Genomic DNA, 18,320 nt, shown 5'->3' on the forward strand with positions numbered 1-18,320 from the left:
AAGAAAATAAATAAGAAGTTAAATTGTTAACAGAGTGACGACAATTTAATTGAAATTTGAAACGTGACAGGTTTCGCTAATATTGTAACGTCTGTTTGGTGCAAGTACATTAGCACGTTTTTTTATCAAGTTTTGTATCATGCTATGTATTGGTATTCTTCACACAACTTTTTTTTCTGCTTGAGTGAAGACCCAAATCTGCAAACTGTGTGTCCTGATTTCGATAAAGTATAAAACCTCCTTTTTCAAGGATGCAATGATTTTGTCCAAAAGTGTAATATAATTTGAATGCATAACACACAGCAACGATTCAGCAGATTTGGTTTATTTACAGAATACGAAGCAAGGATGTGCAAATGGATATTAGAAAAGGACAATTCAACAATCATTGTCAATGTTGTCAGTCACGTATAAATTAAATTTCTAATCATCAGCTTCTTCGTTTTCGGAACCAGAACTAATTGGAGTTCCAAGAAGACCAAGAATTCCATGTTCTGGGTTGAAACCACCTCGCCTGGGTCCGAAAGGTCCTGGCCGTGGAACAAAACTACCGCGGTGAGGTCCGAATGGTTCCGGTTTTCCAACTGTAACACATCGTTAAGTTGTAACACATGGTATGTTTGCGTTGAATTAACAACATTTTGTACAATTTGAATTTGAAGGTTGTTTCAAATTGAAGTGTATATTCGAAACAGCAAGTCAAGATTTTAAAGGCATTTTTATGAAACTCACCTTTTGGGGCGCATTCCATCAAGCACTTAATACATTTTTTCTTTTCCATTTGTTCGCTTTCGGTAAGCGGAGGACACTGAAGACAATCGATTCTCGCTTGACGAATGCACTCTGCCTTATCGGTGCTGTTTCCTGCATCTGTATCACCTAAAAATTAATTGAAATTGTCACAATCATCTGACACCACAGTTGATTGGGTTAATATAAAATGTGCTCACCACATTCCTCTTTGACACATTTTCTGCATCCGATAGTAGCGTTGATCATCCTCATTCTGGCTTCCTTTGGTGTGGGACAACTAGCACAGTTTTCTTCGCTTCGCGCACATGTGATCACCTTCAATATTTTATGCAGGAATTCTTTTGGCTTGGAAAATCGATCATGTGGACGTCCTCGACCACCAAATGGCGATCGTCCGCGTCCACCAGAGAATGGTCCAATTCCTCCTAACATTGGTCGGGGCCCACCAGTTATTTGTGAAAGGAATCCAGCAACTGGTCCGTTTGATCTTGGTAAAAACTGTGTCATGCCAGACATTGGACCACGGCTACCTGATAATGGTCCGATCCCTCGTGACATTGGTCGTCGACCACCTGAGATTGGTCCGATACCCCCTGACATTGGTCCGCGTCCAACAGAAAATGGTCCGATACCCACTGACATTAGTCCGCGCCTACTAGAAAATGGTCCGATACCCCCTGACATTGGTCCGCGTCCAACAGAAAATGGTCCGATACCCCCTGACATTAGTCCGCGCCTACTAGAAAATGGTCCGATACCCCCTGACATTGGTCCGCGCCCACCAGAAAATGGTCCGATACCTCCTGATATCGACCCGCGTCCACCAGAGAAAGGTCCCACTCCGCCTGTCATTGGTCTGTTTTGTCTCGGCCTTTCAAAGCCTTGACCCATTCCTTGTGATATCAGTGGCACTATGGACTGGAGCAAACCGGGAAGACCTTCTTGGCCCAAGATTGATTCAAGACCGAAACCAAAGCTTTCCTCGTTAGATTCTTCTTCACTTTCATCGTCGTCATTATCTGTAATCGTCGAATATTTCAGTGAACAAAATCAACAAAGATTTCGTTTCTAATAATCACAACTTACGTTTTTTCGAACATTGTTTTAGACACTCAAAACATTTTTTCTTATTCATCTGATCAGCATCACTCAGTGGAGGACACTCCACGCATTCTTGTCTTGCTTCGGCAATGCAGCTTGCGTCTTCTGTTTTGTTTGTTGACATTTCGCCTATAAAAGTTAACCACCAAATAAAATAAAATAGTAAACAAATACAAAGTAACAAAATCTATACTTTGTGTCATTAACTTACCGCATTCCTCAGTGACACAATCCTTGCACTCTTTCTTTACGTTTTGCATCTTCTCTTTCATCTCCTTCATGTTTGGACAGTATTGCAACATCAAACATGTTTTATGGCAAGTACTTGACGGCTTTCGTCGTCTACGTGGTTTGTTAGCTGAAAGAGAACCTAAATATTGCAAACGTTTAGTTTGTGTTCAGTTTTTTGGGGGATATAGCACATTTGCGTCAACTTACCTCCAAACGTGTTGTAACCTGGACCCATGGGCCCACCAACGCTTCCTTGCCCTATATTCAAACCCATTCCGTTATTTCTTGTTCCAATGCCTGTCAAAAATCAAACAAGATTAAATAGTTCATGAGTTTATAAGGATGTGTTTTTGTCCTTTTGTGTGTTTGGAAACGTTCTTACCTCCGAATGGTGTGGGTCGGACTCCATTGCTAATCACTCTCCCTGGACCTCTGCGATCTAAATAAGCAGTAAATTTGCATTTTATTATAGTTACTATAAGAAAAGAAAGTAAATTTTTGTAATAAAATGTAAAGTTGTTGTAATCAAACGCTACGATTCTTTATCAGATTATTTTAGCACAGATTTTAATTGTTACCATGTTTGCGACATTGCATGAGACACGACGAGCAATTGATCACACGTTCCCTGTCTTTTGTGGGAATCGGAGGACACGAAGTACAATTTTCAAATGCTTCCCGGACACATTTCATCACAGCACGTCTGTCCAATGGATCGAGTTGACCTACAAAACATATTCTTTATTTTTCTCAACGCACAATGAACATGTTGCATTAAACGTTTCGAATCGTTTTGCCCAAGTTCTTGAGGAAATGTAGTTTCAGAATGTTAAAGCTTTGAAGATTTCCACTCACCGCAACTGGCACGGATGCAGTCGCGACATTCCTTTCTGTCTTCTTTGGTCTCGTTCTTGATTTCTTCTCGACTTGGGCACTTGGTTGGACCGACGCAAGCTTTTATGCATGCCAGTTTACCACGGGACTCTCCACCTGCGTCTTCTGTGTTTGCTCCTGGATAATTGTTGGGTCTTCTTCCGCTCAGAAGAGCTTCCAACCCTGGAAAGTTTGGTGGCCCCCGTCGCGGAAACCCTGAACATAAAAGTTTGATTTGGACTGATTTGTGCAAAGCGTTTAAAATTACAACATCACAGAATTTTAGCAACTGTGATTCAACGTGAACCCTTTTTTACAGTTTAATTAAACGTAGCGGCAAAAATTTTTTGTGTGCGAATTATATCAAAATAGTTCGAAAATGTTGCTGAAACATTCAGTGTTTACCTTGTGCCACAACGAAAAACACGGCCAAAATCACGTAGGACTTCATTTTGCTTCTTTGTCGTATCTTAAAAAAAAATGTTTGTAATAAATAACTTTGTTTTAGTAATATCAATTTCTTTGCAGCTCTGGTCAAAGCGTAAATACATTTTTATGTTTACCTGTAACATATTGTATATTAAGTAACCATCATAACTAACCTTTAAGACTTGTTTCCAGTAGTTGTCTTAATCTTCCCAATGGGCAACTTGTCCTAACCATCGCAGCCTTATATACCCGTGGGCCCTTATTTTTAACGATGCCTGAGGTGTAACGGATTAGAAGATACGTAGCATCCTGTCTGCCCCTGGGCTTCATATTGAAGGAAAACTGCTTTCGTTTTTTGAGAAATAGCCTGTTGCGTGTCAAGAATTTCATAAAAGACCTTGATATATTTTGAACTATTTTGACGTCAGAGTCTTGGCAACTTAAATTTACTACAACTTAATTGTAGTTTTTTCGCTCCAGGTTAAAATTAGACCTAGATCGCATACAAGAGCATTTTTGATGTTCTGATATTTTTCGACAACAAAACTGAATAAACGAGTATTACTTTGCCAGCAGTTTTATTATAAATAATCGACGTTTCGACGTCCGATATACGAAACGACTTCATCAGGATAATGGCATATCTATATAATAAGATTGATTGTTTGTTTTTTAAAAAGAATTCTGATTTGATTACTTGGAAATTTGAGACACAATATTGTAACAATCTTTAAGTGTGAATAAGTTTGTACATATATGTAGTGATAACTACTTGAATGTTTATAGAGCTGCATTATGTTGTTTGTAGTCACTTCTAATTTAATCAAAGCATTAAAGCTGATGAAATTGCATTCACTCAACTGCACGTGATTTATCAATCTAACATTTAACTTACAATAAGCAATTGGATGTTTGTGAATCACTTTAACATACGTGTCAGAACAAAACATGTTGTATGTGGAAACCGTGTAATGTTTGCTTGGTGCAAACCACCTATTACGCGTCCATCGCAACGGATTCAAACTTTGAACGCCGCGCTTCGATCAGCGCCTGAGGTATTGTTTGTGACATCACGGGCACGTGCGAATACCGCAATTCGAATGCCGGACAAACCTTCTTGTAGGGTTTTATTAACACATTTCGGCTATTTATAACTTTGCGGTGAGCTTTTGATTTTGCGTTTGGTCGTAATAATTTGAGCGCGTTGTTTGTGACGTCACATAGGAAATGGTGTAGACTACTTTCTTGGGACATGTTTATTTTTGTCGTTTGAGCTGCCAGGGTTGCCATACCGTCCTTATTTCTAAGATTTGTCCTTATTTTCAAAGGCTATGTCTTAGAAAAGTTCATTGTCCTTTTTTCTAAGAAATGTCCTTATTTTTGACTTGAGTCCTTCTTTTGTCTTATTTTCAACAATTACTGGTCAAATCCCTGCTACAAGTAAAAGTAAGCCTAAACCTGAGCTGTTGCGAGATGCACGAAGTATTTTTTACAAACAAGGAGTGGCTTGAACAGATCGTTTCTGCCAAAATATTGCATATGATATGTCACGGCTCGTATAAATGCAAAGATTTGTTCAAAAACGTTTGTTTTATTTCGCATTAAAAATTAATTTTTCGGTTGTCCTTATTTTTGGTTTCAAGTCGATGGCAACCCTGGCTATAGGGGAAATTCAAAAACAGTATTTTGAGTGTTGTGGCCGGACGTTTCGGAATACGTTACAGGTACAAGTTTAGAAAAGCACACATGCTTCTGAATCACAGTTATCACGTGCGCAACAACAAACAACTAAAAACGGAACAAAAGCATGAAATTTTTCGTATGTGACGACAAAGTTCCGGATAAATTATAACCTCCGGTAGCTGATTAAATAAAGACACCACACCCTAGGTGAGGCAAACTTGTTTTCGAATACCTCGCTATCACGTGACTGTGACGTAGATGGTAAAAGTGTTTGTATTTTGCCACAACACAATTATCGTTCATTCCGATATCGTCATCGATAGATACGTCTCGTCTCACTGTGAATGGTCTTTCAACTGGAATAGTTTTTCTCTTCTGTATATCGGACACCCTGCTCTGCAGTCGTTGTCAGAGGGCAATGTGATGTATGTGACGTCCAATCAAACCTTTGGACAAAGATCGCCCCAGACGGTGTTTCAAACTGTGAATCGTATCAAATTTATCAGTTTTGCTTGTCTTAACCCCTCGTAGTAACCCGAGCAGAGATGTAAGCGGGACGGAAATTTGAGCCGAACCCGAAAGTATAAGCCTAAACCCGAATCGTTTTGGAGAAGCCCGTTTAGACCCGAAAGTTTGCTTGACAGACCTATAATAAAGAAGAAACACATAATGGACAATAGTAGAAAATGCCTTTAAACAAGCAGTTTAGGGATGTTGAGCATTAGGTTATATCCAGTAACTAGCTGCTTAGCTCGGTAATTTACATTAAAAAAAGTCAGGCCCGAATTTAGCCGGTTTGTAACAAAACCTAAGCCCGAACCCGAACCCGACCCGAAAAGACCGGCCCGACTTATAACTCTGAACTCAAGAGTCAGTGAAAACACGTTTTCAATTCCCAATGATCATCTCCCTATTTTTAACTCTTTGCCCTATTTCCATAGAAATTTCCCACATGTCCACTTTTGTCAATGGCCCTCAACTTCGCCATATGCCCTCAACACCTCTATCTAGCAAACGGTTAATTTCAATCTGCCTCATGGCAGCAGCCCCACCTGGCGGGTTTACACTGCTCAAGAGCAATCACGCGAGGCGATAAACAGCTACCCGACTCGTGCTGTAGCAAAGCGCCAGGGCAGGAACTTGGCCGAATGGTCTGGCGCGCCTGACCCATATACAGACATAAAAAAACTGATCGGGATTCGTCCCCGGGAGTGTCCTGGGTTCGAACCCCGTGAAAAAAAAGCGCCAGGAGGCATTTAACTCCATCTACACGCCCCACTTAACGGATGACAGTCAACCCCCGTTATATGAGTAAAAAAGGGCGAGTCAGCAATTTTCATCGATTTAGCGAACATCATCACTGCGCAATGAGATGTACAAAAAAATGTTAGAATCAGCTTCATTTAAAAGAAACACACATGAACAAATTTTGTAAAAGATGATAGCAATAAGTGTACAAACTACTTCAACACACGACGCTGTTGTTTATATTGTAACAAAATTCAGTAACATACAAGTTTGTTTTCAAATCCACAATAAGTTGTTTGTACAAAATATACAAAACCTTGTTGTCACTAATTATAATCTCATTTTTGCGCTATTTAGGTCTTTTAGGTGTCGTCGTAAGTGGACTTTTGGAACCACCATGACGTGTAATCATAAGTTTTAATTAACGCGCAGTTATCTACCAACGTCAACTTGGCGTAAATGGTCATACGTATTATCAATATTAGTTCTACTACTAGTTATTTACTTGTACCGACTGTATCATAGGCAGAAAATTGGTTAGAATGTTTAGCGAACAACTGTCCCTTATTTCCAATAACTGAGGCTTTGAGGAGTGATTTTTTAAAGTATTCGCTTTTGAAGGGTTACCTTGACTGACCTAATCTTGGTACACACCTAAACCGACGACAACATGATATAATTGATTTACAATGTACTCCAGGATGTAATAACTACAATTTACTATTGGTTATTGTGACGCTTAAGGACTATTTGATTTAATCGACTTCCGTGTGCGTCGAGTCAACAATTTTGGAGATAATAACTAATTTTGGCCTCCTATCTTCATTATGGTATAGTTAACGTACAGCAGACTCTAAAAACTTTTTTGATGTCAATAAAAAATATTATGTCTTCGCATTTGCCATGTTAATACGTAAAAATGATAGCAACCTTATCCAATTTAAATGTAATCAGTTCGGTTTGACGAGCAAAGGTTATTCTTTTATGATGCCAATGTTAGATTACACACTGCAAAAGGGCAATGTAGTTTTCCGCACATTCCCGCAACCAAGCTAAGTACTACGTGACATAAATCATGAGCAAATGTTGTAAATTTGGAACTTCTATGTGTGTTTTACACTCATTTAAGTCTGCGAAAATCTTTTTTGGCGACAAACATATAACGGACATCACGTTTTAATGCAATATATTGAGCAAAAGGTTATTTCGAAGAAAGGCTGTAATCAGATTTCGGTTGAGTGGTTTTTGGTCAAATATGGTTTTACAGAATTTGCTTTAGATACTAAATCGGTTAAATATGTATAGCCCTGGGTATAAATAACAAGAAAAACGAGTCACTGTGGTCAGGTCGTGCTTTATTTGTACCCCTGGGGTGTCGATAAACGTGTGTATCGCTTAACTGAACAATTTTGCCAACAAATTATGCTTGCAGTTTGTCCAAGTGAGAGGAAATTTATAACATACATAACTAACATTTTGTCGGCATTTAACCTTGATTTATTGCTGTTTTATATTTACTTGTGTCTGTCGATTTCCGTATTGCACCTTATTTAATTAGCGTGTTTTTTGTATTGTGTGCAACATAAAAGCTGTTTAAATCAAAAACGTATACCAGACCGGTTTAAGTAAACTTTGTGAAAAAGTTGTCAATTTTATTTTTACCGCTTAATGGAAATGGGAAAGCCTCACAGGTATTTTAAACGTTGTGGCCGAACACTTTCGCACACGTTACAGTATGTGAGGTACAAGTTTAGAAAAAAAAAACATGCTTATGAATCATACTCATCACGTGCGCAACAACAAATAACTAAAACGGGAACAAAAGTATCGAATTATTGTCCTATGTGACGACAAAGTTTGGAATAAGTTATAGCCCCCGGTAGCTGATTAAAAAAGACACCACACCCTATGTGAGACAAACTTATTTTTGAATTCTTCGTTATCGAGTGCATGTGACGCAGCAACGAGGAAGGTAAACTTATGGAATAAAAATAAAAGACAAGGACAAAACAATTTCTGACATTTCCATGAAGTAAACACAGGTATCAACGTGCAAATACACTGCGTAGCTTCAGGGCCTAAGATTACAGTCAGATTATACTAACTTTAACCTTTCCAATTCTCATGCCTTGGGGCTGAATGTGTCGAATATAAAACGAACCTGAGTTTCGACTTTATTTCAGCTTTATTTTTGAAAGTCAACTTAGAGAATTCAAAGGTAAGTGTGTTATATGCACTAAAATATAACATTCAGTGATAACTGTTTCTTATGTGCGTTAAAAGTCGTCATTTTGTACTTTGCAGAGTAACAGCGACATACGATCATGAAAACATTACTGTTTCTTGCGGTGTGTTTAGTTGTTGTCCAAGGTTGGTACCGAAGTTTTTATTAATGCCTTAATTTTGTTAAAACGTTGCCCAACTGATGTAGCACATGTGTATTGTGTTCAAACGGCGCAGTCGACGTATTGCATTTAAGATTATTTTACGCCTGCAGTAAATTTTACCTTTATGTTTGATGAAACAGGCTTTTCTTGAGTTACTGTAAAATAAGATTTCTATGAATTACAACTATAATCAATATACACGATTTTTCATTCATAAAAATACGATTTTTTTTAGTCGGTATCGGGTCTCCTAGGTCACCTAAACCAAGTGGGGTAAACACTGACCGTCGAGACAATTCAAAACAGCGTTGCATGGCGAAATGCACCTCATCGAACAAGTGCCCTGTTCGCGAACCTGACAGCGATGCTGTGCAGGACCAACGGCAAGACTGCAAGGACTGCCTTACAAATGCCTGTGGTACGTCTTAGCTAACCGTACGAAGTTAATGTGACATTGTTAATTGTATTTAAACTGCAAATTAAATTAGACCAGATGATAGAATCGTCACTTGTACAAATGGACTGCATCGCTTTTGGGCATTTAAGTATATTTTGTAAAAGCATAGAGCCAATAAATGATAAGCTGCAGACAGTGCACACTGTTTCGACCTATAAGGTCTCATCAGTGCAGCAGCGGTAACGAGAGATCGGCCGCATTGGCTAGTGTAGCCATTCAACGGCACTACAGTTTGTTGGGAGCACAGGGTACAACCCCATGCATCACCTAGTCTGAGCGATGCCACAACTGGACTTGGGAACCACAGTACTGTGACACTGAGCCGACTTCACTGTGGTTCCCAAGCAGTTGCTTGGCCATTGTGAGCCAGTTTCATCTGTGCTGTATGTCCAGTTGTGGCATCGCTCAGACTAGGTGATGCATGGGGTTGTACCCTGTGCTCCCAACAAACTGGAGTGCCGTTGAATGGCTACACTAGCCAATGCGGCCGATCTCTCGTCACCACTGCACTGATGAGACCTTATAGGTCGAAACAGTGTGCACTGTCTGCAGCTTAAGTATATTTTTGTTTATAGGTTACTTTGACCGGTCTAATAAAAGCACAGTTCAAGATTGTGTAGAAAATGCAAGACCAAGTTGTGCGGCCTGTCCCACCCCTTCGCCAGTTGAACGAGCGGTCAAAGCTAAATGCAACAGATGCGTCAAAAAATGCAGGTCAAAAAGCCGTAAGTTTTGTTTTTTATTGGTAATATTATTATTATTTTGTTAATTCAACAGTTAAAGCTGCACTTTGAAAAAGTTGTGATTACCATTTTACTAAAATGATTGGTTTTGTACAATAGGGGCTAAAACTGCAAAACATTTTTTAGGCTTCATTGCAATCATGTTCATCTTAAACAATTAAAAAAATCTAATCTTTAGTGATTTTTTTAGCTCGTTCGCCAAAGCCTGGACGCCGTGACCGAGGTAAGTGATGCATTTCATTTTTTTTACTTTTTTAATCTGTAAATGTTTGTGATGTTTTTAGATGCTTGAAATATTTAAAACCAAACGTAACGTTTTAACACACAGATCTATGTTTTGCAACACATATCTGATAAAAGAGTTATTTGTTCATGACTTTTCTCCTTTAAGGTCCAAATTATTGCGTCTTTACTTAATTTGTAGATTTTGAATAAACTTTAGCTTGTCGGATTTTATATATTTTTTCGCATAAGTAACAAGGGGCTAACCAATAAAACTTATATTACTGACGCTAGAAATTCAACCGTTTTACAGATTCAGGAACTGCAAGCAAATCACCGAAGCCAAAACGCCAATGCTATAAATCGTGCATCAAAACTGCGAACTGCACAAGCTTAAATGTTGTCAAGGAGCAGATGAAGGCGGCTAGAAATGCCTGCAGAGAATGCGTGAAGGAGATTTGTGGTAAGAACAACTTCTTTACTTAAGTTTGTAGTTCATGAAAAGTTAAGATAGTACATTTTATGGTTTAATTTAAGTTTTATAATCTAATGTTTCAATGAAGCCCCAAAGTGTTGCCCATCGTGTTTTATTTTTTTCTGCTTCATTTCGCATTAAACGAATAGACAAAATGAAAACTCAACAACATTAATTCGTGATAAAAATGTGTGACACATTTAATTTTGTTTTTTGTCAAAAATTACAAGATCCCGCTTAACGCTAATTTTTTATGTCATAATTTTAATGCAGGCCCGTACGACAAGACCAACCGCAGCGAAATTGCTGAGTGCATAAAAGATGCCAGAGAAGAATGTGACGAGTGCCCTCCAGTGCCTGTTCAAGATCAAGTTGAAAAAAAGAAATGCAAAGTCTGTCTTCGAAAATGCTCACCAAAGCCCGGTAAACTATTGCTGATGCAACACCAACGTCGTAAAACATTTCTAATATTTTTAAACTTAAGATGCCCATATTGGCCAAATGACTATAGTACATGAACTTATTGATAATGACCTACAAACTTTTAATCAGATTTGCCAACGTAACTGGTACATATAGCTTAAAAGGCTCAACGCACCATACTATTGGCATTGGATTTCTTTGACCTGACAGAACAGAAACTATATCGGTATAACTATATGTCTACCAAAAATCGGTATCGATCTTAAATATCGTATCGGTCGATTCCAACTGTAAACACGTGTCACGTCAAAATAGCTTTAATTTAGTAGACCAAAATTTATTATTCACGAAACGTTACACACTCATATCACGAACTCACTTTTGTCTTGCAAAAAACACCAGATTGTTCACTTTTATGTAACATATAGTCAAATTCCTGTTTTAGCTGGTCGTGCAGCACGCAGATTGGGAAACATACGCGGCTCTAATCGTGGAGAAGGGTCAGCAGGTCGCCGGGAAAGCTCGTTGGAGTTTCTTTTAAGAATGGCCAAATGTATTCGGAATCGTCCTGTTTGCAAATCCTGTCCCAAACCACAGGTCATGAGAAAGAAGTTGCAAAACGCAACAAAGGCTTGCAGAGCATGTGTTAAGGAGGAGTGTGGTAAGTAAGACAAAAATGATTTTCATTAAACATGGTTTTCGTTGTTTGCTGTGGTTCATATGATGTGTGGCAAATTTTATGTTTATAACTGTACTAAATTACCAAAGATTAAGCATAGCACACTGGACAAGTAGATGTATTTGCAACAGCATAATTTAATACAAAAACAACATTTACTGTTAACTATTAAAATACAAATTGTTGGTAGAATTCAGTGATATTCAACCGGTGTTTCGCATAAAATTTATTAGTTTGACTACATTTTAGTTTGGTGTTCTGCAAGATCTTTTTAATGCATCTAGTGTTCTTTAAAATACTGGTATAATTAATGATTGTTTACAATTACATTTCTTTTCAGGTGACATTGATCGTAGTAACAAGACCGAAGTGGCGGAGTGTGTCCAAGAAGCGAGAGGTGACTGTACTTATTGTCCTCCCATCAGTGAAGAGGATCAAAGAAACAAAAAGAACTGTAGCAAGTGTCTAAAGGGTTGTGCATTTTCCAAGGGTTAGTTTTTTGTAAATGAGCTTAGTTCAATTGCCCATTAGCACCCATTGCAATAAGGTATTTTTAGTCACGTAATAACTTATTTAAAAGTTACTACAAGTATAACTTATAACCACGGCCAAATAACTTATTTACATCTGCCTTAAACGTACATTGCGTGTTTTCCTTGAAAAAAAAGTGTTTGAAATTTTCTGTTTAACGACGTATAACAATTGCAAGCCGGCCTGAACTCGGTCCGTAGGCACGAACTGTTTTGATACAAATCCTATACTAGGCACGACAGTTGTTGAAATAACGACAAGAATATGTTTTTTTTTTCAAACAAAGCCTGAACCTAACCCGACTTACATTTTTGTAACAAATGTACTGAAACTATCTTAATGATACTTTCTATTTTCTTCAACATTTTATCGCTTAGGGATTGATTGATTAAACAAACAAAACTTATTTGCAACAGGGGTAAGCTTTTTCCTGGGCGGGATACTTTCGAGATTATATGGACATCCAGGCCAATCAAGACCCTCCTTTTCACTCCCTTGGCCGCCAACGCCAGGTCGAAACAACAGAGGCACACCAAGGGGTGGACTATACATTTAGAATTGACACGAATGAAACCAAAACACCTTTTCTTGTAAAACATGACCAAATAAAAAAAATGTTTGTTATAAACATCAAACTAGTAATCATTGCTGTAGTGTTATGATTTGTTTCTCTTCAACATATATTTTTAAGTTACACGTTGTGGTTGATTTGATTGCACAAACGATGGGCGCAACTGTTGTTGTTTAATGATCTTTTAAGTGTAGACTGGAATAAACCAATGCATCATATGACGAGTAGCCAGTGAGACAGGTAGAGAGTTAAAAACAAGTCAAGAGTTTTTTGTTATTTTTATAACAAAACCTCACCCAACCATTGCCACAATCATCAAATTTTCAAACCATTTTCCATCCAAATTGGTGCTAATATTTTTTGCATTAGCTACAGGTATTCACCAAAATTCAATTTAACTTTTGATGTAATTTACTAATTTTAGGTGATGTGAAAAACGTGCTCCGATAATTTTTACAATAAAAAAGCATAGCAACGAAGAACCGGGCGTTCTTCGTCACTTTTCAAACCCAGCTACCCACTCTAAACTAATACGTTTTTGAATAGTGTTATCCTATTAAAATAAAGTGTTAATATCAGGTGGAAGTAAGAAGTGTCCCAGATCATCCACACTCGAAATTTCACTAATTTAATCAATATTATAAAATGAAAAGTCTAAAAACTGATTTCTATTCACATCGATACTTTCTGTTGAACTTGACAGGTCACAAAGCGAAAAAAAATTATTGGGTTATTTAGTTCGGCGCAAAAAGGCTACAGCCAGGTTTTTTTCAAAAACGGGGTCAAAATTAGTGGTTTCCGATTCCGTTTTAAACCGGTTTGGAGGTTCGGTGGGAGGCAGAAACAGGTTTTTCCGTTTTTGGAAGTTTTGGAAAAAAACAGGATTTTTGGAAGTCAAAAAAATGAAGAAAAATCCGGTTTTGCATGGCTTTCATTCCAGTTTCAAACTGGTTTTAGCTGGTTTCAGTCTCCTACAAAACTTTCAAACCGGTTTAAACCGGAATCGGAAACAACTAATTTTGACCTGATTTTCGAAAAAAAAAAAAAGGCAATAGCCCTTCCGTTTTTTCGTTTTTTGGGAGTCAAAAAATGAAGAAAAATTCGGTTTTGAGTGGCTTTTCGCCGGAATATTTAGTTTCAAACCGGTTTCAGCCGGTTTCTGCCTTCTACCAAACCTCCAAACCAGTTCAAAACGGAATCGGAAACAACTATTTTTAACGCGATTTTCGAAAAACCCTAAGGCTGTAGCCTTTCCGTTTTTTTTCCATTTTTGGGAGTTTTGGGGGAAAAAACAGGATTTTTGGAAGTCAAAAAAATGAAGAAAAATCCGGTTTTGCATGGCTTTCATTCCAGTTTCAAACTGGTTTTAGCTGGTTTCAGTCTCCTACCGAACCTCCAAACCAGTTCAAAACGGAATCGGAAACAACTAATTTTGACCCGATTTTCAAAAAAAAACAAAGGCAATAGCCGTTCCGCTTTTTCGAATTTTGGGAGTCACAAAATTGAAGAAAATCCGGCTTTGGGTGGTTTTAGCCGGAATATTCCAGTTTCAAACAGGTTTTAGCCGGTTTCTGCCGCCTGCAGAACCTCCAAACCGGTTTAAAGCGCAATCGGAAACAACTAATTTTGACGCGATGTTCGAAAAATCCTAAGGCTGTAGCCATTCCGTTTTTTCGAACTTTGGGAGTCAAAAAATGAAGAAAAATCCGGTTTTGGGTGGGTTTTCGCCGAAATATTCCAGTTTCAAACTGGTTTTAGCCGGTTTCTGCCTAGTCCTACCGAACCTCCGGTTTCTGCCTCCTACCGAACCTCCAAACCGGTTTAAACCGGAATTGGAAACAACTAATTTTGACCCGATTTGTTTAAACGAAAACAACTAATTTTGACGCAATTTGTTTAAACCGGAATCGGAAACAACTAATTTTCACCTGATTTTAGAAAAAATCCTAAGGCTGCCTCCTACCGAACCTCCAAACCGGTTGAAACTTGAATCTGAGCGACATAAATTTTTCCCCATCTTTCAAAAAAAAAAACCTAAGGCTTTAGCCTTTCCTTTTTCGGAATTCGGGCGTCAATAAATTGGAGAAAATTCCGGTTTCGGGTGGGTTTTGCTGAAATAATCCGGTTTCAAACTGGTTTTCTACACTACCTAACCCTGTGCTTGTCCGTCATATGATGCATTTCTTAATTTCTGACGACAATTTGAAGATTATTAAATAGCAAGTAGTGTCCATCGTTGGTGCAAGCACAAACCAACCAGGACGTGCAATTGTTGAAATATATGTTGAGTACAAAACAATTCATAATACTACAGATGTTATTCTACAAAAGGTGATTCCTTGTGTACATTCTAAATGTACAGTCCCCCATATGGTTGCCTTCTTGGTTCGATCCTGTTGTTCAGACCTGGAATTGGTCGACAAGGGTGGCCCAGTACTATAATAAGGGGTGGTATTCTTTGTGTTGGTTGTAAGAATATAAAATGAAGGATCCCGCTCCGAAAGAAAGACATTCCTGTTGAAAATTATTTTGTTTGTTTAATCGATTTTCAAACAATTAATGACAGACAATAAGAGCGGTCATAATTGTTTTTAGACATTTGTTTTATGGCGTTAAACAGGAGAAATGCAAATACATTCTTTTTATCAAATCTGAAAACACACAATTACCTTGAGTTTGCAGTATGGATTTTCGTGTCATTTATGAATGAATCTTAGACTTAAATGTGCGCTGTGTTTTGTTACATTGCATTCTAATTGGTAATTCACTATTCGTACTTTTCTATGTATATTTATAACAAAACTAGCCTTTGGAAAATGCACACCCCTTCAGACACTTTCTGCAGCTCTTTTTGTTTCTCTGTTCCTCTTCACTGATCGGAGGACAATAAATACAGTCTCCTCTCGCTTCTTGGATACATTCCCCCATTTCGGTCCTGTTACTAATATTAATATCACCTGAAAACAAATTTAATCTTAAATAACGCATAATACCAACATGTTGTGCATAATTGTGCTGTAGCAAATGTTTTTATTCCCAGTGCGCTACGTTTGAAGTTTTTGATTAGAATACTTGCAACTTTAAAAAGCTGAACAAAACGTCATACGGACGACATAAAGGTTAGGTCAAACGTAAAAATAGGTTGTTGACAATTACTTGTTTTTCTGACTTACCACAATTCATCTTAACACATGCTTTGCAAGCCTTTGTTGCGTTCTGCAACTTCTTTCTCATAGCCTGTGGTTTAGGACAAGATGCGCAAATTGGACGATTCCGAACACATTTGATCATTCTAAAAAAAAGTCACCAGCTAATCCTCCTCCCCGATTAGAGCCGCATCTGTTTCCGGATCCACGTCCTCTACTACCAGCTAAAACAGGAAGGAATTTGTTTTGATTATACCCAAAAGAGAACAATGTGGTGTTTTTGGCAACACAAAAGTTTGTTATTAATTCAAATCAGTGGCGGTATTCAATTTTTTTGTCAGCCGGTTCTATCACAAAAGTGAAAATTTTCAGCCGGTTCTGTTACAAAAAGTCTATTGACAACTGGTTCGCTGATCTCAGAAAATTTCGTGAGACGGTTTTGCAGAACCGAACCGGCCGAATCCCACCACTGATTCGAGTATGCAAAGTTTCTTTTATTATTATTTTTAGACTAACAAATTAGAGCGTTCTGACAGAACACGTGTCTATAATTGGAATCGACCGATGGGTTTTTTTAAGGCCGATATTCAAGGCCGCGAACAATATTTTTTCTGTACTGTCGGCTTAAAAAAACACAATACCTATAATATATTGCGTTTGGGGTTTCAAGCCATGTATACCAGTTTATTTGGCAGATTAAAAACTTGTGTGTGCTGCTAATATCAATAAGTACATGCATTGTTCACATGGTCGCTTGAATAATGGATATCTAAATTTAAAAAAGCACATTTGAAGTGTTGTAGTACGCTGGTTTAGCATCAGATCAGATAACCTGAATTCGGTAAGCACTTTCGAAGACAGACTTTGCACTTCTTTTTTTCAACTTGATCTTGTACAGGCACTGGAGGGCACTCGTCACAATCTTCTCTCGCATCTTTTATGCATTCAGCAATTTCCCTGCGATTGGTCTTTCCGTACAGACCTACAATATATAATGACTATATCTGGAATTAGGTGTTACTAGGATCTGACTCTATTTGAATTGAATGTAAAAACCGAAACAAAGTGCGGTATTTTTTCAAGCATATAATTTGTGTTTTTTTGATTAGCCTCAATAAAGACAAACTTTTATGTGGCAAAAATGCGATATGTAGCACAAAAGCCGTAACGTGTAGCAAAAGAAAGTTTTTTTTTAAAAGAAAAAATATGGTTCCATTGAAATATCAAACTATAAAAGTAAGTTTAGAAACTATCGGATTAAACTACAAAATGCACCATCTTGTCTTCGCCATTTTAGCCATATTCCTTCCATTTATCAAACACACCCCTTCCAGTGCTGGAAATTCAACAAACGAATAACTCCCAGAACTTCGAAATTGTGATTTCCGGAGCCCAATCATAGAGCAAACCTAATTGCACATGTTGTTCTTACCACAAGTCTTCACCACGCATTCTTTACATGCATTTCGAGTCGATTCCATTTGTTCCTTGACAACACTTAATCCTGTGCAGTTTCCAATTGCAACGCACGATTTATAGCATTGGCGCTTTGCCTTCGTTGATTGACTTTCAGTTCCTAAATCTATGAAACTATGGTTATATTTCCAGCGTTAGCAACAGAAACACATTAAGTGGTTAACTGCTAGTTTCTTGTACAAAGTTATTTAAGTATATTAAGCCAGACAAGTCCAACCTTTTTTAAGTCAAATAAACAAAATGAAACACTTTTGTAAACTGATACTCAAATAAGGTGACAAAAATGCATGCAGTTTTTCTTTTTGATTAAAGTGATGATTACAAAAAAGTAATAGCAAAACTTACGGCTGTTCGACGTGCATATATTCACGCAATTGCTGCATCTAAAGTTGGCCACTCGTTCACGTGGCGAAGGAGTAGAACAGGACTTACAAGTTGACTTCGCTTGTTCCAAACAAAATTGAGATGAATTGAGATTCTACCGAGCTGGTTAAAGTTAACTAAAAGCAAACAAAAAATCCATGAATATTAAAAACGATTTTGAACATTTGTGTATGTGAAAATTCTGCCTTGTCATTTACTTTCTTATTTGACAGGTTAATTCAGTAGTTTCCAACCGAGGCGGAAATCCTCGTTAGGGACAACTTTTAAAACTTGAGGGTAATAATTTTCTCGATTTTTTCATATGGTTGGTAAATAGATACTTAAGCTCTGGGAATACGTCCTGTGTAGTTGATAAAAGGCCCAGTTTTAATCAACTTTTGTATAGTTTAGCATTTACTATGTAGTGTATTAGGGAGGAATGAAAATGTTTTGAGTTGAGGAATTCATCGATCAAGGTTGAAGACCACTGCGTTAAACAATTAACAATGTGATGGTAATTTCGTAGACT

At 37.8% G+C, this 18,320-nt stretch overlaps 2 protein-coding genes and 1 long non-coding RNA gene across 3 annotated transcripts; 1 reads left to right on the forward strand and 2 right to left on the reverse strand.

The window, feature by feature from the left end:
- Positions 1-309: 309 nt before the first annotated feature.
- Positions 310-3,633, reverse strand: LOC145209332 (uncharacterized). The gene is made up of 11 exons (XM_080079606.1): positions 3,561-3,633; positions 3,364-3,427; positions 2,941-3,174; positions 2,664-2,810; positions 2,468-2,524; positions 2,293-2,382; positions 2,066-2,224; positions 1,840-1,983; positions 951-1,772; positions 733-879; positions 310-584 (listed from the first exon to the last, which is right to left on the reverse strand). The coding sequence occupies exons 2-11, from the start codon at positions 3,407-3,409 to the stop codon at positions 424-426; spliced, it is 2,007 nt and encodes a 668-aa protein (XP_079935732.1). The 5' UTR covers positions 3,410-3,427; positions 3,561-3,633; the 3' UTR covers positions 310-423.
- Positions 3,634-8,356: 4,723 nt separating this feature from the next.
- Positions 8,357-13,024, forward strand: LOC145232088 (uncharacterized). Its single transcript, XM_080096602.1, has 10 exons — positions 8,357-8,536; positions 8,623-8,688; positions 8,941-9,123; positions 9,738-9,887; positions 10,096-10,128; positions 10,441-10,590; positions 10,876-11,025; positions 11,471-11,686; positions 12,045-12,194; positions 12,652-13,024. Exons 2-10 carry the CDS (start codon positions 8,643-8,645, stop codon positions 12,789-12,791), a joined length of 1,218 nt encoding a protein of 405 aa, XP_079952728.1. The 5' UTR covers positions 8,357-8,536; positions 8,623-8,642; the 3' UTR covers positions 12,792-13,024.
- A 1,947-nt stretch (positions 13,025-14,971) lies between these two features.
- LOC145239525 (uncharacterized) lies at positions 14,972-17,890 on the reverse strand. The gene is made up of 6 exons (XR_013862327.1): positions 17,774-17,890; positions 17,385-17,534; positions 16,785-16,934; positions 15,980-16,176; positions 15,614-15,763; positions 14,972-15,320 (listed from the first exon to the last, which is right to left on the reverse strand). It is a non-coding gene; the product is annotated as an uncharacterized LOC145239525 (long non-coding RNA).
- Between the last annotated feature and the right edge of the window lie 430 nt (positions 17,891-18,320).

The sequence above is a fragment of the Phallusia mammillata genome, chromosome 1, assembly GCF_965637545.1.
Source record: "Phallusia mammillata chromosome 1, kaPhaMamm4.hap1.1, whole genome shotgun sequence".
Classification (NCBI taxonomy): domain Eukaryota; kingdom Metazoa; phylum Chordata; class Ascidiacea; order Phlebobranchia; family Ascidiidae; genus Phallusia; species Phallusia mammillata.

Coding starts and splice junctions, on each gene's coding strand:
- LOC145232088 (XM_080096602.1), top strand. CDS start 8,643: ATGAAAACATTACTGTTTCTTGCGGTGTGTTTAGTTGTTGTCCAAG. Junction 11,026..11,470: donor AAAATGCTCACCAAAGCCCG/GTAAACTATTGC, acceptor TTCCTGTTTTAG/CTGGTCGTGCAGCACGCAGA. Junction 11,687..12,044: donor ATGTGTTAAGGAGGAGTGTG/GTAAGTAAGACA, acceptor ATTTCTTTTCAG/GTGACATTGATCGTAGTAAC.
- LOC145209332 (XM_080079606.1), bottom strand. CDS start 3,409: ATGAAGTCCTACGTGATTTTGGCCGTGTTTTTCGTTGTGGCACAAG. Junction 2,525..2,663: donor CATGCAATGTCGCAAACATG/GTAACAATTAAA, acceptor CTGCTTATTTAG/ATCGCAGAGGTCCAGGGAGA. Junction 2,383..2,467: donor CCGACCCACACCATTCGGAG/GTAAGAACGTTT, acceptor GATTTTTGACAG/GCATTGGAACAAGAAATAAC.